The sequence below is a fragment of the Scyliorhinus torazame genome, chromosome 9, assembly GCF_047496885.1.
Source record: "Scyliorhinus torazame isolate Kashiwa2021f chromosome 9, sScyTor2.1, whole genome shotgun sequence".
In the NCBI taxonomy this organism is placed as follows: Eukaryota; Metazoa; Chordata; class Chondrichthyes; order Carcharhiniformes; family Scyliorhinidae; genus Scyliorhinus; species Scyliorhinus torazame.
The window spans coordinates 15,891,586-15,915,912 of NC_092715.1; the positions used below are offsets into that span (position 1 = coordinate 15,891,586).

Consider the following 24,327-nt stretch of genomic DNA (forward strand, 5'->3'; position numbering starts at 1 on the left):
AAAGACAACGTAGCTTACACAAGATCTGGGCAAACTAAACACTGCCAACAAGCTGAGCTCTTTATACCTCTCCAATTGGGGCTGGCTCAAATGTGAGGGGGAGTCGGGGGTAAGACAGAGAGAGCAGGAGAGGTTCATGTACTGTGCACAGTCTTGGGAGGGTATGGAAAGTTGAAGAGAATGGCTACCTCTACGATGCAGAGCGTTGGGGAGGCTTTGCCACAGGGAACAGGATTATGTACCATACAGAACCCAAAAGGCAACACAAAAATTATTTGCACAGGATCAGTTTCTTGTCCATATCCTCTGGGATTCCATCCCGTCAATTTAATGATTATTAAAATTATGGTTCAAACAGTATCTACCACATACTTCAACAAAAAATAGACTGTAGTATAATAATTACTGTCAGTAATACTAGCGTATGACATTACTTTATAATAAATGGGTTAACATGCACAGAAAGAGCAAAACACAAGCCTGTTCATCAACAGGAATGTTAAGACATTGAACTTCACACATTTTAGAGTTACAAATCAGAATATTTACATTGAAATGGCTCAGTCCTTGTCTCTGCATCCAGAGGGATGTGTATATCTGTAAATGTATGTGTACACAGCTGTACGCACACCTACATCAACATGCACATGTACTCATATGAAGTAAGTGTTAGCACGTAGAGAACATTAATGTTATATTTGTTTTTCTTAATATTTGGTACCAGTTTCTAAAAAATAAACACTGTTGTCACTCCACATCCAGTATCGGGGTAACAAGAGGGCCCACCTTCATACAAAGCTGCATTCTTCCTCTCCGTTCTCTCCCCATCCGGCTGGAGAAAAGGGTAAATACATTGCAGGTCGCTCTTCATTTGACATTTAGAATATAGATGGATCCCAGCTATGTGCCAGGTTAGTTGATTAAACAAGCTGAAAATCAAATGCACCACTAATCTGACTGAATGAGTAGCAAAGATCCAATGTTATAGATCACAGGAGCAATCGCCTCCTTTTTCTGTAAGCTCTGCCGTTTTGCACAACGCGCTGTAGAATGTCTCCTTGGTGAGGCATTCCAATTTTTGACAGGAGTGTTTATATTCGCTGCTGTCCCATAATCTGCAACTGAGGTTTTCTCGTTTACTTTCCCCTCTTCCCCCTCAAACTATCAGCTCTTCATAAGCTTCCCTTAGCTCTCACAAAACAAAGTTACGGATGAATACGGAGGCGTATTCCTTTGAGACAGGAGAGCTGAGTGAACAGTTCTGTCCAGCACCTGGAGTGTCCAAACAAGAACAAAGAAAAGTACAGCACAGGAACAGGCCCTTCAGCCCTCCAAGCCTGCGCTGACCATGCTGCCCGTCTAAACTAAAATCTTCTACACTTCCGGGGTCCGTATCCCTCTATTCCCATCCTATTCATGTATTTGTCAAGATGCCCCTTAAACATCACTATTGTCCCTGCTTCCACCACCTCCTCCAGCAGAGAGTTCCAGGGACCCACTACCCTCTGTGTAAAAAAGCTTGCCTCGTACATCTCCTCTAAAGCTTGCCTCTCGCACCTTAAACCTGTGCCCCCTAGTAATTGACCCCTCTACCCTGGGAAAAAGTCTCTGACTATCCACTCTGTCTATGCCCCTCATAATTGTGTAGACCTCTATCAGGTCGCCCCTCAACCTCCCTCGTTCCAGTGAGAACAAACTGTCGTCACAGCCTGTTCTCATGCTCCAAGCACAGGCCACCCCTGCTGGTGGTTTAATCTAAGCCAGGTAGGAGAGTTGGCTGGGCTGCTGGGAAATAGGAGTTGTGGTGGCTCGGCCAGGGGAAGGGTCCGGCTGCCCCCCCAGGGGAGGAGGATGGTTGAGATAAAAGCAAAATACTGTAGATTCTGGAAATCTGAAATAAAACGTGATGAAAAATCCCAGCAGCTTCGGCGGAGAGAGAATGAATGCTACCATTTCGAGTCCAACATGACAGTTCTTTGGGGGGATAGAGAGTTATGAGATAGAGCCCAATTCCTAATGCTACTTCTCATTGGTCTACACATAAATGAACTCTGAACTCCCAAAAAAAGAGGTAATTAAGGCTGAACCTGATGTTAAATATCCACACGGTGGCCAGAGGTGGATTGAAGGGGAGATTTGGGCATCATATTCAGGGTTATGTCACAAACACACAAGTCAGAAATGGAAACAAGAAGATGACTTTCCCCATCAGCCTCACTCCGAACAGACATCATCCAATCTCAGTAATCTCCCACGGGAGGTAAAACAGGAGCTTTGGACAAGAACCCTCTAAGACATCAGCCAATAGTTACTGAGCAGCAAGAAGCTGATTTCACACAGTCTCACTGTGCACATCGGCATCAATTAAACCAAAGATCCCTTAAAGTACTCGTCACATTTTGATAAGTTTGATAATTGTCATTGGCTGTCCCCCGATTTTCTTCTACTGATAAATAGTGTAATTGCTGTCCAAGATAACAGACCAATAGGGAGCCAATGAGAAGGCTATTCAGCCCTGCCGCCAGCTCTGGCAATAGCGTATACAGTGAGAGACAGCAGTGACCTGATTGTATCCTCCTCAGTGCTGTGACAGTTTTAGCTCAGTCTGGTTTATTATAGCTACAAACACTCTCCCAATTTCGGCCTCTGAGCTTTAAGAGGAGGTTAATTATAGTGTTGTGAAAACAAGCTGCTCTCCCTTCCCAAAAGCCTGAATCAAGCAGGCTTCCCCACTCGAGGGCCGCTGTGGTGTTAGTGTTCTGGGTGACGGGGAATTCTCTCCGAGCAGAAACGGGGCACAAACCAACAGCAAAGGTTTTCACCCAGGTCCCTCCAGATCTACACCGGCCCTTTCCCCCTCCCCGTGCCTGTCCTCAGCTGTTGTTGGAATCGGAGGACATTCTGGAGTTCTGGAAGAAGGGGAGGGACCATAATTTGACATTGGGTCTGAAGTCGAGTTCCTCTCCCAACAGCCTCTCTGGAATCAGGAATGCTTGGGAATTGATGGAGGTGGGACTGCCAATGGATTCCGTCTCAGGCAGTGGGAAATCTCCGGAATCTAGGCTCCAGGATTGGCGATGAGCTTGCGGCTGATAGGCACTGGCATGAGGCACTAGCTCCTCAACCTCGGGCTGCTCCCTGTTTGGTGCAACATTGGTGGCCCTGTGGATCTGAGGTTGATAACCCGATTTGACAATCACCTCCGTTGTGTCCTCGATCGAACCATCCCCTGGTGTCTCCTGCTGCTGATATCCAGGATCCCGTATACTTGTATACGTCACTTCGCTGGCGTAGACAGATGGCAAGGCCGCTGCCTCGAATGCTGGGTTAGTCTTCCCCGAGGACTCGGCAGGCACTCGGTGCGGACTGTACGGTACGACACCTTGATTCTGGTTGTCAGCATCAGAGGAATCCTCAGGAACATCCTCACCCTTATCGTTCCCCTCGAGCGCCTTTTCAGTCTCCATTGCAATAGGTTTCTCTTCAACAACCTGGACCTCGTTGGGTGTACAATCCTTCGGTTCCAGAGTTTTGCACAAGTTGCCGCCCTATAAAGATTAAGAGAATTGAAAAGACTGAGTTCCTGCTGGATTAAGATATCTGTATCTGATCAACGGTATTAAAGGTGCTGAAACTCCCACCCTCCCCATCATGCATCAGTGTTCAATCCAATTACACAGAAACTTGCACAGTCGGAGTTACTCTGTAGCTCAATATGGAACAAGCATGTTCTCTCTCCCCACAGGGAATAAACCTATTTCACGGAGTCCAGGTAATTTCTCACAGGCTGGTAGAGTCAAAACTCAGACGCCCCAACTAATCTGTGCACAGGAAATCATAGAATCATAGAATTTATAGTGCACGAGGCCATTCGGCCCATCGAGTCTGCGCCGGCCCTTGGAAAGAGTGCCCTACTAAAGCCTACACCTCCACCCTATCCCCGTAACCCAGTAACACCACCTAACCTTTTTGGACACTAAAGGGCAATTTAGCATGGCCAATCCACCCAACCTGCACATCTTTGGACTGTGGGAGGAAACCGGAGCACCCGGAGGAAACCCATGCAGACACAGGGAGGATGTGCAGACTCCGCACAGACAGTGACCCAGCGGGGAATCGAACCTGGGACCCTGGAGCTGTGAAGTAACTGCTAACCACTGCTGCCGTGCCGTCCAATAGTTGCAAAAAACATACCATACCACTGCCCAGCAGTGGTGAGTTTCCAGTCAGTGTCTGTCTAGCCAGGAGCACCCTACCCATTTGAGATTCGATTTTGAGGCGGGTGAGGAGGAATCAAAACCCTGGGGCTCCAACAATGAACCCGTCTGGGGTAAGTAGCACAGACCACCTGGTTCAGCCTCAAATTAAACCCAAACAAGGGGCATTCAGCCTCGCACACCGACAGAATGGCTAGGATTGAGTCATGACAGTGTAGAATAGAGAAGGTATCGTACCAATGCCGATCTAGCCCTCTCCCTACACACATCCATTCAAAAACACACTTCAACAGACACAAGCACATATATACAAACTTTCACGTACACATTCACAGGTTACTCCTGGATTGATTTTGGATGTGCCCATGATAGAAGCAAAGCGCACATTGTTTATGAATTCATTACTCATAATGTTCTTTTTAAGTTAACGCTTATAATAATGCTGAACTGATTTAAAATGTTGACAGAAGGAAAATAGAACTGTTGCAAAATCAGTTTGAATGATGTGTCAGATGTGGCTATTATGGGTGGCACAGTGGTTAGCACTGCTGCCTCACAGCGCCAAAGACCCAGGTTCGATTCCAGCCTCGGGTGACTGTCTGTGCGGAGTCTGCACGTTCTCCCCGTGGCTGCGTGGGTTTCCTCCGGGTGCTCCGGTTTCCTCCCACAGTCCAAAGATGTGCAGGTTAGGTGGGTCTACGGGGATTAGGCCTGGGTGGGGGGCTCTTTCAGTGGGTCAGTGCAGACTTGATGGGTCCAATGGCCCCCTTCTGCACTGTAGGGATAAATAGGGCAAAAATAGGACATTCAACCAAGGCTGATCTTCCAGCCCACGCTATCTCCCTATCCCTTGATGCCTTTAATATTGAAAAATCTGTCATTCTTGATCTTGAACGTGATCAATGACTGAGCTTGCCCAGCTCCCTGGGGTCGAGAATTCCAAAGATTCACCAACCTCTGGGTGAAGGGATTCCTCCTCATCTCAGTCCTAAGCAGCCTGCCCCTTATTCTGGGATAGTGTCCCATTGTTCTGGATCTCTGCTACCCTCTGCAGCCAGGGTAAACATCCTATTCACATCTACCAGTCACGCCCTGCAAGAGTTTTGTAGGTTCCAATGAGATCACCTCTCATTCTTCCAAACTCTGGACAATACAAACCCAGTCTCCTCAATCTCTCCTCACAGGACAGTCCCGCCATCCCAGGGGTTAGCCTGCACCACCTTTATGAGCAGATACGGAGGCTATGACTGTACACAATACTTCAGGTACAGTCTCACTAAGATTCAACACAATTGCAGTAAAATGTCTTTTCTCCTGTACTCAAATCCTCTTGCAATAAAAGGTCAACATACCATTTGTCTTCCTAATGGCTGGTTGCACCTGCATGTTAACTTTACCTGACTTATGAACACCCTATGAACTTTGGACACCCAAAGATGTGCAGGTTAGGTGGACTGGCCATGCTAAATTGCCCACTATTGTCCAAAGGTTAGATGGGGTCATGGAGATAGGGCGGGGGGGGGGGGGGGGGCTAAGTAGGAGGCTCTTTCAGACTCGATGGGCTGAATGGCCTCCTTTGCACTGTTTAGTGATCCTATGGACATTAAGGGCATGATTGAACGGCAACGCCTCGTGAGATGTAACATGAATCTTGCGAGACGTTGCGATGGGAATCCTGCCAATTTTGGGCAGGATCACTTTTGCCAAATCTGCATATTAGAGCGAGACAGCTAGTCTCACTTTAATATGCAGTTTCCCAAGGCGTTGGGATTTAGCCCCTTCATCTCGGGCGTGCCGTTCAGTACTACAAAGAACCAAGAAAGGTACAGCACAGGAACAGGCCCTTCGGCCCTCCTCGCCTGCGCCGACCATGCTGCCCGTCTAAACTAAAATCTTCTACACTTCCTGGGTCCGTATCCCTCTATTCCCATCCTATTCATGTATTTGTCAAGATGCCCCTTAAATGTCACTATCGTTCCTGCTTCCACCACCTCCTCTGGTAGCGAGTTCCAGGCACCACTTCCCACTGTGTAAAAACTTGCCTCGTACATCTCCTCTAAACCTTGCCCCTCGCAGCTTAAACCTGTGCCCCCTAGTAATTGACCCCTCTACCCCGGGGAAAAGCCTCTGACTATCCACTCTGTCCCCGCCCCTCATAATTTTGTAGACCTGTATCAGGTCGCCCCTCAACCCCCGTCGTTCCAGTGAGAACAAATCGAGTTTATTCAACCGCTCCTCATAGCTAATGCCCTCCATACCAGGCAACATTCTGGTAAATCTCTTCTGCACCCTCTCTAAAGCCTCCACATCCTTCTGGTAGTGTGGCAACCAGAATTGAACACTATACTCCCAAGTGTGGCCTAACTGAGGTTCTATACAGTCCCTACAGACGTACCAGCCTCCCTGAACAGGCGCCGGAATGTGGCGACTAGGGGCTTTTCACAGTAACTTAATTTGAAGCCTACTTGTGACAATAAGCGATTTTCATTTCATTTTCATTTCGTCTGACAGAGCAGCACTAATGGGGGTCTCAGGGGATCGGAAACACTGCACTTTCCCACCAAAGTGGATAACTTCACATCTTTACTAATCTCTTACGTGGAAGTATTTTGAAAGCCTTCTAAAAATCCAAATGTACCACCTTCACCGTATTCCCCACATCTATGCTGTTAGCAACATCCCAAGAAACTTTGCCCAACCCTGTAATAACAATCTGAGTGATTGGTTATAATGGATTCTCGCACTTTCCCTGATGTCAGGTTAACAGGTCAGCAGTTCCCCGATTTCTCTCTCCCTCCTTTCTAATGGGGCCATTCCTTCAAATCTGCGGGAACCATTCCAGAGTCTAGAGAATCTTGTAAGATGATCAGTAACCTCCTTCAACACTCTGAGATGTAGATCATCGGGTCCAGGGGATGTATCAACCTTCAGTCCCATTCATTTCTCCAGCCCTACTTTTTCTATCAATACTAATTTTGAAAGCTAGAAATTTTAACTGGATTGCGCTAATACGAATTCTGCTTTTTAAAAATTCATTCGCTGCCAACCTCCAAGTGTTGGTGAGGGGACTTCTGTGAAAGATGCAAGGGCAGAGAATTCCTAAACTGCCTCCAATAGAAGGTCTTTGAAACAGTATGCAGCAAACTCCACAAGAGGGGTTGGGTGGAGGGATTTAGTTTTGGGGAATGAAACTAGGCAGGTGGAAGATGCATCAGTGAGCGAGCACTTTTGTGGCGGTCACCATAACTCAGTTCGATTTAGAATAGTTCTGGAAAAGGACAAAGATAAAATAGAAGTAAAGATTCCAAATTGATGCAAGTCCAATCTTACTGCTGTTTGTCATTTGCCATAACAGGAAGACAGAGTACTGGGCTAATGGTAAGATTCTTGGCAGTGTGGATGAGCAGAGAGATCTCGGTGTCCATGTACATAGATCTCTGAAAGTTGCCACCCAGGTTGAGAGGGTTGTTAAAAAGGCGTACAGCGTGTTAGCTTTTATTGGTAGAGGGATTGAGTTTTGGAGCCATGAGGTCATGTTGCAGCTGTACAAAACTCTGGTGCGGCCGCATTTGGAGTATTGCGTGCAATTCTGGTTGCCGCATTATAGGAAGGATGTGGACGCATTGGAAAGGGTGCAGAGGAGATTTACCAGAATGTTGCCTGGTCTGGAAGGAAGATCTTATGAGGGAAGGCTGAGGGACTTGAGGCTGTTTTCGTTAGAGAGAAGGTTAAGAGGTGACTTAATTGAGGCATACAAGGTGATCAGAGGATTAGATAGGGTGGACAGTGTGAGCCTTTTTTGCTCGGATGGTGATGTCTAGCACAAGGGGACATAGTTTTAAATTGAGGGGAGATAGATATAGGACAGATGTCAGAGGTAGGTTTTTTACTCAGAGAGTAGTAAGGGCGTGGAATGCCCTGCCTGCAACAGTAGTGGACTCGCCAACATTACGGCATTCAAATGGTCATTGGATAGACATATGGACGATAAGGGAATAGTGTAGAGTGGTTTCACAGGTCGGCGCAACATCGAGGGCTGAAGGGCCTGTACTGCGCTGTAATGTTCTATGTTCTATACCAGGCTGAGAGGCAATTTAGCAAAAGTGGACTGGAAACAGCCAAGGGGTATGGGGGGCAGGGATAAGGTAGCGAGATCAAGGATCAGCCATGATCATAATGAATGGCAGAGCAGGCTCGAAGGGCCGAATGACCTCCTCCTGCTCCTATTTTGTGTGTGTCTGAAAGGGTGAATGTGTGTTAGAGCAACAGAAACACTTAAGAAGGAGATTCATAAGGTGCTGAGGCCCGACAAAGAAAAAGACAAGAAAAACAAAATCTAGAGTCCCTTTGATGACCAACCGCCTAGGAGGCAAGAAAGAGAAGCTGATGTCAGATAAGAGGTCGAGACGGCAGAGAGCAGGAAATAGGAAAGTGCGCGAGTGAAATCAAAAGGGAAATTAGAAAATCAAAGGGCGAGAAAAAATACTGGCAAGTAGAATCAAGGAAAATCCGAAGCGAGAGTTGGGAATAAAAAGTAACCGAGGTGTGGAGGCAGAGGACTTGGGGAATGAATATTTTGCAGTGTCTTCACCAAGCAGGGACCCGATGGTGACATTGTAGTTAAGGAAGAAGAGCGCAAAATATTGGACGGGAAAAACATTGTAAAAGAATGAAGAGTAAATGAATCACTTCGCCTGGATTAAACATATCCCATTTCAACAGAAGCAAGGAAGGAACTTGAAAAAGCTCTGACCAACTGGAACGGGGCCAACATTGAACCATTGGTTAAGAAGGAAGGGGTAACCCGAGTATTTCTCTGCCAGTTAGTTTAACTTTGGCGAACCATTGGAAACAATTCTGAGGCACAGCACAAGCCTTCATTTGGAAATGCATTGACTAATCACGGGAAGGAGTAGGACTTTCTTGGGGAAGGTTATGCCTGATTAACTGGTACACACACACACACACACAAAATGCTCCTTCACCCAGTGCTTCGTTGGAATATACCTGAGGGAGGTTCCCATCCTGAAGGATTTTACTATTCTTTGGATCGGGAATATCAGGATAAAATGTCTCTTTAATCCTGGAAAAGACAGAAAGAAGGAAAGAGTCAGTGATTCAATTCTCCCCACATATCATAATAATAATCTTTATTAGTGTCCCAAGTAGGGTTACATTAACACTGCAATGAAGTTACTGTGAAAAGCCCCTAGTCGCCACACTCCGACGCCTGTTCGGGTACACGGAGGGAGAATTCAGAATGTCCAATTCACCCAACAGCACGCCTTTCGGAACTTGTGGGAGGAAACCGGAGCACCCGGAGGAAACCCACGCAGACACGGGGAGAACGTGCAGATTCCGCATAGACAGTGACCCAAGCCAGGAATCGAACCTGGGTCACTGGTGCTGTGAAGCAACTGTGCTAACCACTGTGCTAACGTGCCGCCCTTGTGCACTACTCGCAGCCAGGTCAGGCATTGAGCAGAGTCCCCCCCCCACCACCACCCAAGGCACACGTTGTTAGTACTGCTGCCTCACAGCACATTACTCCTTAGTTGCCAACGGCAAGGCAGGGTTATGGGGATAGGGCTGGAATTGAGCCTCGATAGAGTGCTCTTTCGGAGGGTCAGTGCCGACCCGATGGGCCAAATGGCCTCCTTCTGCACTGTCTGGATTCTATGATCCCCTCCCCCAGGTTATGTTTCCAACACCCAGCCCCAGCTCAGGGTCTGCACAGAGTTTTAAACAGATTGTAAAATCACTGGTTCATTTCATTAAGAGCGTCCTCCAACACCATAACAAATCCAGACTGCATGCTCGTTCCGATTTCAGCCACTGATACTAATGCTGGATTAGGTAGATGTGGAGTGAGAAGAGAAACCTCAGTCGGAAACTCCAGGAAGGACAGGAAAAGAGAACAGATATCGTAAATCTGGTAATGGGAGGTGCGAGTAAGCTTAAAACCGAGGGCAGGGTAGAGTTTCAGGGGGTGCTGGCGAAGATTGAGAGCAGGCTAAAAGATGAAAAGGCAAGTCTTAAGATTTATTTAATAATCTTTTTATTGTCACAAGTAGGCTTCAAATGAAGTTACTGTGAAAAGCCCCTAGTCGCCACGTTCCGGCGCCTGTTCAGGTACACAGAGGGAGAATTCAGAATTATCAGACGGTACGGGAATTGAACCTGTGTTGCTGGCCTTGTTCTGCATTACAAGCCAGCTGTCTAGTCCTTAAAGGGAGGCAGGAAGATTAAACTGCCTGAAATTAACAGATTGTTTGAAACGGTTGATCATTAAAAGGGAACTTACCATTCTTGCTTCCGGTAACAGAAGATACTGAGAATGATTCCCAGTGTTATAATCCCCACCAAGGGCAGGGTAACCCCAAGGATCACTGCAATAGCTGATTGGGGAAGAAAAACAAACATTAGAAAGCTAACAGACAGATTATTCACGACAGGGACTGGGGGGTGCAGGGAGAGAGAGGATTGCATCTTAATGTGGGACCAATAGGTGGGATGTGAAGTTTGTGATGTACATCATACAGAAGAACTGACTGACCATGAGGAGAGAGTACAATCTAATCTCAACCACCCACATCTCCTTTACACTACCCCCACTGCAGTATATTCTGTTATTAACAAAGACAAAACAAAATAACATTCATCAAAATCACTCGCACACAAATCTTCATTTAAAGTATATTCCATACCGTGCCTATATCACATCCTGTGGGTGGGGAAGGAGGAGGCAGAGGTATAATAAACTGGAAACCCAGAGGTTCTGGGGACATGGGTTAAATTTTCACCAAGAAAGAGTGGGGAGTCGTTCATTCAATTAATAAATTAATAATTCTGGGACTGAAAGCTGGTCTCAGTCATGGTGAACGTATATCTCCAGAAGGAAATCTGCCGTTCTTCCTAGTCCCACGGCAATGTAAGTAAACTCACCATAGTCCCAAGTGAATTTAGGCAGCTTTCCCTTTGAGGAGGAGAGCGGACTGGTGGTGATTTAACCTGAGGATCACCACACCTCAGGCGAGGGGCATGTTGAGAAGGCGGGGTCTTCATGAATACTCTCAGCCGGTGCGGGGTTTGAACCCGCGCCGCTGACCTCGCTCTGCATCACGGACCAGCTGTCCAGCCAAGTGAGCTAAACCTGCCCGCAGCAATGTGGGCAACCCTTGACTGCCCAGCAAGCCACTCAGTTCAGGGGCAATTAGGGGATGGGCACAAATACTTGCCAATCCCGGCAAGGAATAAAAACTGAGCACTGAACAGCCAATGAGGTAGGTGGATTGGCCATACTAAATTGTCCTGAGGTTTGGTAGGGTTGCTGGGTTACGGGGATAGGGTGGAGGTGTGGGCTTAAGTAGGGTGCTCTTTCCAAGGGCTGGTGCAGACTCGATGGGCCAAATGGCCTCCTTCTGCACTGTAAATTCTATGATTCTATGAGTTATTATCAGCAAATTGCATTAAAATCGTAATGCACGATTCAGAGAGATGTGATGGACACTGTAACTGCAAATCTCTCTTTCAGTGCCCCAGGTTAATTGCGTGGTTAACTGAGCACAGTGGCTGGAGGGGATTTGAATATTAGAGCGGAACTATTTCAGTTCAAACCCTTGAGTCTCAGAACAATATCACACAAACATACGAAGTCCCACCAGCCCAGATAACGAGCACAAATCATATCACATCGGAGGCAACTTCCGATCCTTTACCATGACACTAGCAGGCTGCTGTGAGCGCTCTGTATGGACGGACTTACGACTATTTGGCGTAGTCACAGTGACACCTCTGCTGGGACTCTCTCCTCCTCCAGTGTATGCGCTGAGTGCCACTTTGTAGGTCGTCCCAGGCTCGAGGCCGGTGATCGTAAATGTCTTTGTGTCGGAGATGTTTATGATCTTTGGCGGTGAACCAACTATCGAAAATGGGGAAAGCAGAAAATCAGGGACTCTTAGAGATGGTGGTGAACATAGGACCATACAGTACAGTGCGCCACTCAGCCAATCGTGTTTTTGCCACGTCTTTCAACACCCCCTGCACACCCCTCTTCACCCCCACCCCCCCACCCTTTTTGCCAATCACATTGAATCGGTGTCCTCCATCAAATCCATTTAACTTTCTTCGCCTAACAATATCTTAGCTCATTTTTGCCTTTCCACCTTCCCAACAGCTTAAGGACTGAAAAAAAACTGCTAAGTTAACACTGAGCCTCACAGGCCCGAGTGTCAAAATGCACAACTCCCAGCTCATCTTGGATGTGACAGCAGCGCTAAGCACAGCCTTTTCCAAACCTCCAGGCCCCAAAATTCAACAAACAGGAAATACAGATGCAAATGGGGCTGACTTGCCTGTGATTTATCGAACAAATTGCCCAGATTTGCAAATTTACAAATTTGCAGATTTACAAAACAATGACTGCGGAACCAAATGTAGTAGCAGTGATAAAATTCCCCTTCCCGGCACTTGCTATTATTGTGTTACTGGTTCAGGCACCTCAGTGCCAAGGCCCGAGGCTTCCCACAGGATTATAAATATTTGATTGGTAATACCGAACTGAAAAGAGAGACATTTTGCAAAGTTTTTCATCTTGCACTCATCAGGACAAATGCAAGAATGCCAAATTTCAAACTTTCACAATAGTTTATACTGTAGGAGAAAAGGGTGTGGATTGGTCGGCAAGTCAACTCTGATTGGCTGAGGCAATGCCACGGATAAAACAAAAGGGAACAATAGGTGCTCCGGGCAATTCAAAAAAGACGGAAGGCTTGAACACATTGCTTTTGTTTGTAGAGAACAGGCCCCTGCGCATGAACGCAAGTCACTTCTGGCAAACATAAATGAGTCACATTATGAGCTTCCAGGGATTAGAAGGCCGAAATTATGAACATTACTCTTTATGGGAAGGCTCACCCAGCAGGAACACATCATAAGATCAACCCTTGCATATTTACCTATATTCTGTATCTGTACGTCCGTGGGCTTGAAGGCTGCTGAATCATTGTACAGTTTACTGTAATAAACCTTGAACCCCTCAATGAATCCTCGCTGTTTGACCACAGGAATGTTATCCCATTGGATATGCACCGAATTTCCGGTAGTTTCCTTGATGCTCAGTTTCGGAGCCTCAGATGGGGCTAAGGAGTGTAATCAAAGACCAGGGACAGTATTAGGACGTTACCATACTGCACATCTCACAGTGTACTCTTCACCAAACACTCAGAAAATAGTGGTACCAGGTGTTCTCATTGTGTCATGTCAAAAACTGAGCCATCATTTCAGAGTTATGATTTGTTTAAAGCTAGTTTTACAGGGTTGATTCAATAACCTCAAAAAACTTTCCTTTCCAGGTATTTAACCAAATTTCCTTTCCAGTGTTAACCACTGAATCAGCTGCAATGATCCGAGCAGGCAACTCATTCCTGATCAGACTCTGTGCAAAATATGTGATTGGCATCTCCCCCCACCCCGCCCCCAGCTTTCTCACCAACTATTTTAAATCAGTGCCTTCGCGTTATTGACTCTCAGCCAGACTCCCCAGTCACTCCCCTGAACATTTGGATAGATTCACTCTCAGGGTTTTTCATAGAATTTACAGTGCAGAAGGAGGCCATTCGGCCCATCGAGTCTACACCGGCTCTTGGAAAGAGCACCCTACCCAAGGTCCACACCACCACCCTATCCCCATAACCCAGTAACCCCACCCTACACTAAGGGCAATTTTGGACACTAAGGGCAATTTATCAAGGCCAATCCACCTAACCTACACATCTTTGGACTGTGGGAGGAAACCGGAGCACCCGGAGGAAACCCACGCACACACGGGGAGGATGTGCAGACTCCGCACAGACAGTGACCCAAGCCGGAATCAAACCTGGGACCCTGGAGCTGTGAAGCATTTGTGCTAACCACTGTGCTACCGTGCTGCCCTTTATCAGTTATCAGTTTGTTTATAATTTATTTGCCACCATCCATTACATTGACTGGCAGCATCCCGCGCCTTTGACAGTCAAGGTCACCGGGGAATTTAACCATATTTTGCACCATGACATGGGTGCATTGATAGGCAGAACTGGGCAAGATTGTTCGCTCGGAAGCAAAGATAATAATATAATAATAAAATAATAATAATAATAATCGCTTATTGTCACGAGTAGGCTTCAATGAAGTTACTGTGAAAAGCCCTCAGTCGCCACATTCCAGCGCCTGTTCGGGGAGGCTGGTACGGGAATTGAACAATTGAACGGGCATTACAAGCCAGCTATTTGGCCTACTGTGCTAAACCAGCCCCGGTCAGGAGACACAGAAAAATTTACAATCTCTAATAAGAGGGCCGAACAAGGCGGGATTTATTTTGAATAATCAGAGATCAGTGGCACTGCCTTTGACACCAGCTAAATACTGCGCCACATTCAGCTATCACTTGGATTAGGCTCCACTTACCTAGTTCACGCGTGTACCCAACCAGCCTCTTCAGTAGGTAATCTCCATCATTCCTGCACTCGTGCACCTCAAGGTTGTACCGTACCCCATCTTGAAAGGTATCTGTAAGAAATATTGCAGCTCATTATCAAAACAGTTCAAACCTAATCACACATTTTAAGAGTTATGTCTCCCAGTAATTTAGCTTTGTAAAGCTAGCATGAGGTGGTCTCAGAATAGATCAGTGTGACACAGGCACCGAGCATCAAATCAACTTTTTTCCACTGGGAGAGACCAAGGAGCTGGTGAAGGAAATATCACTCCGTGGTATAGATAGGGAGACGGAGTTCAGAAGAATGAAACACTGTCTCAATGGAACTTGCAAAATTCTTACAATACTCAGCAGGGTAGCTGCAGGCATGATGTTTCCCCATTGTGTGTGTTGGGGGTAGAGAGAGAGAGAGAGAGAGAGAGAGGGAGACAGAGACAGAGGGTGACAGAGTGACAGAGAGAGAGAGAGGGAGACAGAGACAGAGGGTGACAGAGAGTGACAGAGAGTGAGAGAGAGAGAGAGAGAGAGAGGCAGAGAGAGAGAGAGAGGGAGACAGAGAGTGACAGTGACAGAGTGTGACAGGGAGGGGCGGGGAGGGGCAGGGAGAGACAGAGAGAGGCAGAGAGAGGCAGAGAGAGAGAGACAGAGAGAGAGAGGGAGACAGAGACAGAGAGTGACAGTGACAGAGAGTGGCAGGGAGGGGCAGGGAGAGACAGAGAGAGGCAGAGAGAAGCAGAGAGAGGCAGAGAGTGACAGAGAGAGAGAGAGACACAGAGAGAGGCAGAGAGTGACAGAGAGAGCGGCAGAGAGAGAGGGGAGAAGAATCAGTGGACATGGTCTTAGAATCAGGGGTGGGCAATTTAGGATTGAAATAAGGCGGAATTTCCTCACTCGCAGGCTGGTGAATCTTTGGGGTTCTCTACCCCAGGGGACTATGGAAGCTGTTACTCAATACGTTCCAGACAGAAATGGATAGATCTCTAGATATTGAATGCATTATGGGATATGGAGAGCAGAGTGGGAAAATGGTGCTGAGGCAGACCAGCCATGATCTCCTCGACTGGCAAGCAGACTCGATGGGCCGAATGGCCCACTCCTGCTACCATTTCCTACGGTCCGATGACCGCACAATGTCAGAGGGAATTTTAATCTGGGGCCCTTCAGCCGTAATGTCGGGCAAAGAGGAGATTCCGATGGGATAGTATGTGTAAGAGATGGAATCCCAAACATTCACGTCAAACCACACACTGCAGGGTCAGTGGTTCAAATTGGGAAAAGATATAGGACTGATATCGAGAAGTACGTTGAAACAGAGTGTTTAGATCGGAGAGTAGGACAAAAATACGTGGTGGGACATTTAGGACTGAGATGAGAAGAAACATCTTCACTCAGAAGGTGGTGAACCAGTGAAATTCTCTATCATAGAAAGCTGTGGAGACCAAGTAACTGAATACATTTACAAACAAAATAGATAGATCTCCAGACTAAAGGTGTCAAGGATATGGAGAGAGAGTAGGCAGATTTAAAGCATCAGCCATGATCATATTGAACAGCAGGGCAGGCTCCTACTGCTGTTGTTAGGTGCTGGTTAAGTGCTGCGGGAGGAAGGATGGGCTGGAGGGGCAGAATGGTCTCCCAAGGTCTGCCTGTGACCCTGTTCGGCACCAATTTAATAAGGCAACAAAACTGCAGCAGGGAGGGGAGTGGGAGAAGAGGTTGTGTGCCAGTGAGAAAGAGTGATGAGGGTCCACGCCAACGAGAGACAGAGAGCGACAGAAAGAGAGAGAGATATAGAGAGGTGAGAGAGAGGGAGAGAGAGGAGAGAGGAGAGAGAAAGAGAGAAAGAGGCGAAGAGAGAGAGAGAGAGACAGAGAGAGAGAGAGAGATATAGAGGTGAGAGAGAGGGAGAGAGAGGAGAGGAGAGATATATATATATATAGAGAGGTGAGAGAGAGGAGAGAGGCAGAGAGAGAGAGAGAGAGACAGAGACAGAGAGAGAGGCGGAGAGAGAGAGACAGAGAGAGATAGATGTCCAGAGCGAATTAGATGAAGAGAAAGCAAGTGGGATGGTCAGACAGCAATCTGAAGTAAACCATTTTTTGATTAAAATACTTCACCTGATTTTAGTGCAACACTTGTTACGTTTGAAGGAAATTTCTGCCAGGTTATATTACACTCAGAGTCATTCAGGAATGGACACCACTGTATGGTGTAACCACAGCTCTCGGCTTGGTTCCTCTGCCAAGTGAGGTTGAATCCGTCCCCTACACCACTGACTTTGACCGACTCCAAATTTACATCTAGAAAGAAAAGTGAAAAGAATTGAGGGGCTGTTCACCTGTGGAAGGAACTGTAACCAAAAGGACCTCATGGGGCAATGTGGTTATGACCACCCACCTACACCGTGGAGCTCATTGCATGTGCCAATGTCGAGGGATTAAAGGAAAAGTTTACAGAGAATCTTTCGATTCCCGGCTTTGGTCACTGTCTGTGCAGAGTCTGCACGTTCTCCCCATGTCTGCGTAGGTTTCCTCCGGGTGCTCCGGTTTCCTCCCACAGGTCCCGAAAGACGTGCTGTTAGGTGAATTGGACATTCTGAATTCTCCCTCCGTGTACCCGAACAGGCGCCGGGATGTGATTATCATAGAATTTACAGTGCAGAAGGAGACCATTCGGCCCATCGAGTCTGCACCGGCTCTTGGAAAGAGCACCCTACCCAAGGTCAACACCTCCACCCTATTCCCATAACCCAGTAACCCCACCCACCACTAAGGGCAATTTTGGACACTAAGGGCAATTTATCATGGCCAATCCACCTAACCTGCACATCTTTGGACTGTGGGAGGAAACCGGAGCGCCCGGAGGAAACCCACGCAGACACGGGGAGAACGTGCAGACTCCGCACAGACAGTGACCCAAGCCGGAATTGAACCTGGGACCTTGGAGCTGTGAAGCAATTGTGCTATCCACAATGCTACCCTGCTGCCCGTGATAACATGGGGCTGTTCACAGTAACTTCATTGCAGTGTTAATGTAAACCTACTTGTGACAATATGGATTATTACTATTAATGCAGGAAGTAGCTGCCCAACATTATTAGGTCATCGATTTGATACATTAACTCCTTTGTCACTTCCAATCATTCCATGGGATTGTTCCCCTTTACTCCCAACTTCCAACATTTTGCTTCAGACACAGTTTTAAAGTTGGCCTCTTTCATTCTATCCAACCTTAGCAACAGCTATGAATGAAACAGGGGTGCAATGGGTGGAGGGAGAGGGTTTGTTCTCCAGTTATTTTGATTCAAGTGCTTTAGTAGCACAACAAAAACCCAGACGGCATGGCGTCACTCATCTGTGACCCTGGCTGAACTCAGGGTTAGGGGCATTGTTTGACTGACACAGTCCCTGGCGGCTCTCTGTGTCCTCCTGGTACCATGTACATCAGCCTAAACATTGAAAGTGACAACTCATTTCCAAATGCAGTTTATGAACCTAACGATTTATTAAAATAAAACTTTCCAGCGGAGGTTAATGGATAGGCACCAGGGCCAGGAACCAGGGCCAGGTCAATTTACTTCCTACTTAACAGACCAGCAGGAACACCACCAGGCAGCAACCTGAATCTGGAAACTATGGCTTTAATTATGCAATGCCTTCAGCCTCTCTAGCAACGAAACAAAACAACCCTGTTTTTATTTTATTCATACTTGGGGAAGTGATCTAACGGGCAAAGACAGCAGGAATCTCTACAGTGCAGAAGGAGGCCATTCGGCCAATCGAGTCTGCACCGACCCTCCGAAGGAACATCTTATCTTGGCCCATACCCCCACCCTATCCCCGTAACACCAACTAATCTTCTAGACACTAAGGGGCAACTGCAGAATGTCCAATCCACCTAACCTGCACATCTTTTGGACTGTGGGAGGAAACTGGAGCACCCGGAGGAAACCCACACAGACGTGGGGACCGCGTGCAAACCCCAGACAGACAGTGACTCACGGTCGGAATTGAACCCGGGTCCCTGGGGTCCCTGGCGCTGTGAGGCAGCAATGCTAACCACTGTGCCACCGTGCCGCCACCATGCCAGTTACCTCAGTTGCTCTAAGGTCTTGGTGGGTAGTCGGCCTTTTTGAACTGTCTAAGTCAGTTTGGAAAATAGATGCAGCCACACTGACATGGAACAGGGAGTCACATGTAGGTAAGGACAGTAGGTCTCTCTTCCCTAATGGGCACTGCAGAACTAGTCAAGTTTTTACAACAATCCAACACCTTCTTGGTCAGTTATACCTACACCAGTTTTACAATTCCGGTCGAATTTGAACTCAGTTCCCTGGATTGTTGGTCCAGGTCTTCCAGTCCAGTAGTGAAATTACAAAATGAACAGAATTACAGGCCACAATAATTGATACGATGCATATGCTACTTCAAGCGTCGCCCACAAAAGACTATATAATAAGCAACTTTATGACTTATGTCAATGATTGATGAACATAAGTTTGCGGAAAGTTTATGGTCCTGGGGTATGAGAGGCACAGCCTGCCCTCGCTTCGCTCCCACCACGTCCCGTTCCCCCCCCCCCCCCCAAAAACAAAATCACTCTTGCCAAGTTGGAGAAGCAGAAAGAGAGGCAGTCAGGTTTTGAATGGAAAGCAGCGAGGTCGCTCAGTGAATCAGAGATGCGTGAACGGCGGGAGGAACGTAGAAACGGGAGTAAGCCGTTTAGCACTCACCATCCGAGTGTGGACGGATCCTAATCACAGAGGGAGGTGATGTCCCAACAATATTTTGTGCGATAACAGTAATTATGTAGCCAGCTTGATCGATCTGTATCTCCGAGTTTGATGTCGGTGTCTCAATGGAATATGACAAATTACTTCCAACCTTTGCCCAAGTTGTGGAATAGGATAAAACTGGACCATGTGACTCAGCTGCTTCCAGCGGCTGCAAGAGAGAGGGAGGGAGAGAAAGACTGAAGCAGTTCATTTGACCACTCAAATGACTTTGATACCTGGACAAAGTGCAAGGAAAGACATCTCCACCCTCTCGCTTTCATCACCAACTTTTCTCTCAATCGGAAACTTCTTGGTTCCTGTTTTATCAACCTTGGCTGTTACTTTATCGAACAAGTTAATTATATTAGTCAAGGATGGCATACCGTTTACAAAGCTGTGCAGCCTCTCCTCAACTAGCTCAGATCTTCCCAAGTGCCTGATTATGGATTCCAAAACCTCACCCACCATTGATGTTAAACTGACCAGCCGGTAATTGCTAGGATTGTCCTTCAACTCGTTCTTGAATAAGGGCATGGCATTTGCCACTCTCCAATCCTCTAGCATCACCCCCATATCGAGGAAAAGATTACGATAGGCCCTTCCGCTATCTCCATTCCCACTGCCAATCCGGAATACAAGCCATCTGGACCAGGTGACCTATCCGCCCTTTCCAGTACCTCCTTTCAAATGGCCCATTGCCCATATTATCTCGGCTTCTATCGTCGCACAGTCCCTTCCTTGGTAAACAGCATTTTCTTTTTATTCCAGATTTCCAGGGTTGCAGTGTGTTGCTTTTGTGTTAAGGTTAAGGGGTATTTTAATATGGTTGCTAAAATTATGAATGTTAAAATTATGAAGGGTTTGAGCAGATTGAAAGGAACTGTTTCCACTGGCCGGAGAACTTCTCATTTACTTCTAAATTCCAATGGATAAGAGGCCAACTTGTTCAAACCCTTCCTGGTAAGGTAATCCCCTCACCGCAGATTGGGTTTAATCACCAGAATCAAGCGAACCTACAGTTATATCCCCCCTCTGAAGGAAGGAGGCCGAAACTGCACACGGTACTCCCAAGGCCCTGTACAGCAGCAGCAAAACCTCCCTGCCATATATTCGACTGCCCTTGCAATAAACCAGTACATAAAAGGTTATTGGCCGAAAACTTTAACTCTTGTTTCTCTCCACAGACGCTGCTGAGTATTTGTGGCATTTTCCACCTTCCCTCCCCTTCTCTGATCGGAGGAGAACAAACCAAGGTTCTCCAAATATCTCCGCTTCGCTGAAATCCCTCATCTCTGGTACCATAGTGGAAAAGCTCTTCTCCAACCTCTCCAATCCTTGACATCCATCCTAAAGTATAGTTTTTTTCTCCTGCTCAATCTTGGTGATATCACCTTGAACTTCAAAAATGCCACTTCTGGTCCTTACCTTCCAGTAAAGAGTCACATTTCTCTTCACAGAATCCTTGCATGATTCTGTTACTTTAATTCTTCTCCAGATATTCAGGCTGACTGATGGAGCTGCAATTAGATACACTTGTGAGGAAAAGTAGACAGAGGAGGGATAAAAGGTTTCACATTACAGATTATCAATTTCCCAATATGGAATCGCCTTGTCACAATGGTTAACTATCCATTACACATATAAAGAACCTAATTCCTCCTTATTTGCGTCCAGATTGGGTTTAATCACCAGAATTCACAATACACAGGTTGAAAACACAAACTGCTACGGTACTACTACCAGCAAAACACAGACAAAACAGAAAGCAGTAAGCACAGTGTAGTACAAAACACAACATTCCTGCCGACTACGTCAAGAATCAAACATTTCAACTCAGAGGTGACATAAACCTCTCAAGCCTGTCCATTGTGATTTATAACAGTAATTTCAAATGTGGTTACATCACTGCCTCTTGTCACATAGCTGGATGCTCAAAATCTCATATTTCAGATAAGTTTTTCTTCTTCTCCAAGCCAATGTGTGCTTGATGGGAACTGTATAGAGGGAGCTTTACTTGTATCTAACCGCGTTCTGCACCTTTGAATGCGAGTCTTTGCAGGTAATTAAATCTTTACAGGTCCAGACGGAGCAACTGGAGAGAGGGATAATTACAGGTTAAAGAGGGAGCTTTACTCTGTATCTAACCCCGTGCTGTACCTGTCCTGGGAGTGTTTGATGGGGACAGTGTAGAGGGAGCTTTACTCTGTATCTAACCCCGTGCTGTACCTGTCCTGGGAGTGTTTGATGGGGACAGTGTAGAGGGAGCTTTATTCTGTATCTAACCCCGTGTTGTACCTGTTCTGGGAGTGTTTTGTGTGACAGTGTAGAGGGAGCTTTACCCTGTATACAACCCATGCAATGTCTGACCTTGTAGAGTTTGTTTATTAATCTGGTTACCTGAAACAAGTGTTCCACCTACAGAATTCACATCTCTCTCTGTGTGATAAACTGAGCACGTCTTGTACTAGTTATTCCCCACTTAGTTACTCACCAGCTTGTTCAGTTGTGACATGTATAATATTGCTCCATTTACTCCACTTCCAGAAGTGCGGTGAAGAATAGCGAGCCGTAATTAAGTATCTTGTGTAGGGCCTTAAATTGTTTAATATTACTGTGTGTCGTGCATTTTTTGGTCCTCCAGTGATAGGATAGTTTCGCTGTAATACAAAAGTGTAGATTAGACTAGGTGTCATTTATTCAGCAATAACTCTGGGGGTAAAAAGTCTGTTCTGTGTCGCCAGTTTCATTCTTTTGAGAAGGGGAGCTAAATGTTTGGTTTCCAAAAGCACTTGAGTCTTTGACCTGAAATCCATAACCTCACATTAGGGGATCTGAAATGTTGGCATACAGCAAGAGCCAAACGCCACCTCCTCCCAATATCTTGCACATATTCTGCAGCCAGTCCCTGCAATGATACCACCCTTGTCCATGCCCCGTTCACGTGAACTCCATCTTCTGCCGTACTATCTCTGGCCTCCACCTTGACATCTCATTCGAAAAGGGGAGGGGAAAAATGGAAAAGGGAAGGGAAGGGGAGAAGGGAAGGAATGAATGAACTGATGTCTAGTTGGGCTGTTGTGAAATCCGTAGAATCTATCTTGGTTGAGTCTGCCATGTATTGTGCGGCATGGTGTGTTTGAACACAGTTTGCATGTTAATTCATATATACCTTAGATTAACCCCGAATGTCAGAATTTAAAACCGATTTTGTAAATTGCTTAATCTTTCTGACCTTGCATCGCAAACTTTATTTTTGTTTGTTCAAAACCTGTGTTTTATTCTCTTAGCAAGTGCCTAGGATCACACAACTATCTCCTCCAAACAAAAGCTTATTGGCTCCTGAAACGGATCTTGCCAAAACTCGAGGGTCTGGTCCAGGATCAGCTTGTTTAGCCATAAAATGTACCATCCTAAAACTCCTTCCAATGTGGCTCCTTATTTTCAAAGGCACCGTCAAGACCTCTTAAGAATGGAAATACCAGCGCATTCTCCCCATGTCTGCGTGGGTTTCACCCCCACTACCCAAAAATGTGTAGGTTAGGTGGATTGGCCATGTTAGATTGCCCCTTAATTGGAAAAAATAAAAATAATTGGGTACTCTAAATTTATTTTTAAAAAAGAATGGAAATACCATTCACCATAACTTACTCACCTCCCCCTCAGCTGGAGTGAAATAGGCTTGCATCACATCACCATTTAGCCAGGGCACAAGAAATCAGGCCACATCGCCATCAAGCTTGCTCTGTAATTCATAGAATTTACGGTGCAGAAGGAGGCCATTTGGCCCATTGGGTCTGCACCAGCCCTTGGAAAGATCACCCTACTTAACCCCACACTTCCACTCTATCCCTATAACTCCACCTAAACTTTTTGGACACCAAGGGCAATTTAGCATGACCAATCCATCTAACCTGCAAATCTTTGGACCGTGGGAGGAAACCGGAGCACCCGGACGAAACCCACGCAGACACGGGGAGAACGTGCAGACTCCGCACAGACGGTGACCCAGCCGGGAATCGAACCTGGGAACCTGGAGCTGTGAAGCATCAGTGCTAACCACTGTGCTACCGTGCTGCCCTACAATTCAATACAATCATCGCTGTTCTCGGGCATCTCATCTCTTAATTATGAGAGACTAAAATTATGTCTATCTCAGCCTCAAATATATTCAACGATGGAGCTTCCTCAACCCTCTGGTGTAAAGAATTCCAAAAATTCACAACCCTTTGAGTCAAATAGTTTCTCCCCCCTCAGTCTTAGATCAGCTGATGGGAGTTAAATCAGGTCTGTGCTCTTTAAGCACACACTCACACAGAAGGCATGGTCACTTGGCAGATGTCAGAGAGCCAGTCCCAGAGGACTTAGTGACTTCAGCAAAGACGGAAAGAAAAGAGATCGAAAACAAATTCAATCTTTTTGGTGTATTTACTTACCAACATGATTGCCCCCGAATCATCTCTGATCACCATCTCACAAAGCAGCCCCGTGCCAGTATAATCTTGCTGATCAGACCAGGACACGGTGACAGTGATTGATGTGATAGCTTCTTGCCTCAGCTGGTGAGGGGCAAAAGGGTGAACTGGAAGGAAGATTAAAAATCATCAACTTAATCCCCACAGACTTTATCAAACCTCGTGTCGAACAAAGAGCGAATGGCACCATTCAGACCAAATAGGAAGATGCAAAACAACTGACTTGTGTTTGATTTTTTTAAAAACTCGGAGAACCACTGGAGTTCAATGGAAAGCTCACTAATGATGCCGAGAGATGAAAACATTGGGCTGTGTACGTTCTTTGAGTCATAATGTTGCATGAACGTAGAAACTCTATTACCTAGGAGATCAAAACAAAATGAAAGA

General features: G+C 46.4%; 1 protein-coding gene across 7 annotated transcripts in view; it reads right to left on the bottom strand.

The window, feature by feature from the left end:
- Positions 1-289: 289 nt before the first annotated feature.
- lifra (LIF receptor subunit alpha a) overlaps positions 290-24,327 on the bottom strand; it is a 265,109-nt gene continuing 241,071 nt past the window's right edge. For all 7 annotated transcript variants that reach the window (XM_072515625.1, XM_072515627.1, XM_072515629.1 and 4 more), the window contains 11 exons: positions 23,902-24,047; positions 21,960-22,125; positions 20,894-20,985; positions 19,427-19,637; positions 16,812-16,994; positions 14,664-14,765; positions 13,175-13,357; positions 11,983-12,138; positions 10,522-10,615; positions 9,225-9,300; positions 290-3,548 (listed from right to left, as the gene is read on the bottom strand). In XM_072515625.1, coding sequence (XP_072371726.1) covers positions 2,874-3,548; positions 9,225-9,300; positions 10,522-10,615; positions 11,983-12,138; positions 13,175-13,357; positions 14,664-14,765; positions 16,812-16,994; positions 19,427-19,637; positions 20,894-20,985; positions 21,960-22,125; positions 23,902-24,047 — 2,084 coding nt within the window. In that variant the 3' untranslated portion in view covers positions 290-2,873. The remainder of the gene's footprint in view (positions 3,549-9,224; positions 9,301-10,521; positions 10,616-11,982; positions 12,139-13,174; positions 13,358-14,663; positions 14,766-16,811; positions 16,995-19,426; positions 19,638-20,893; positions 20,986-21,959; positions 22,126-23,901; positions 24,048-24,327) is intronic.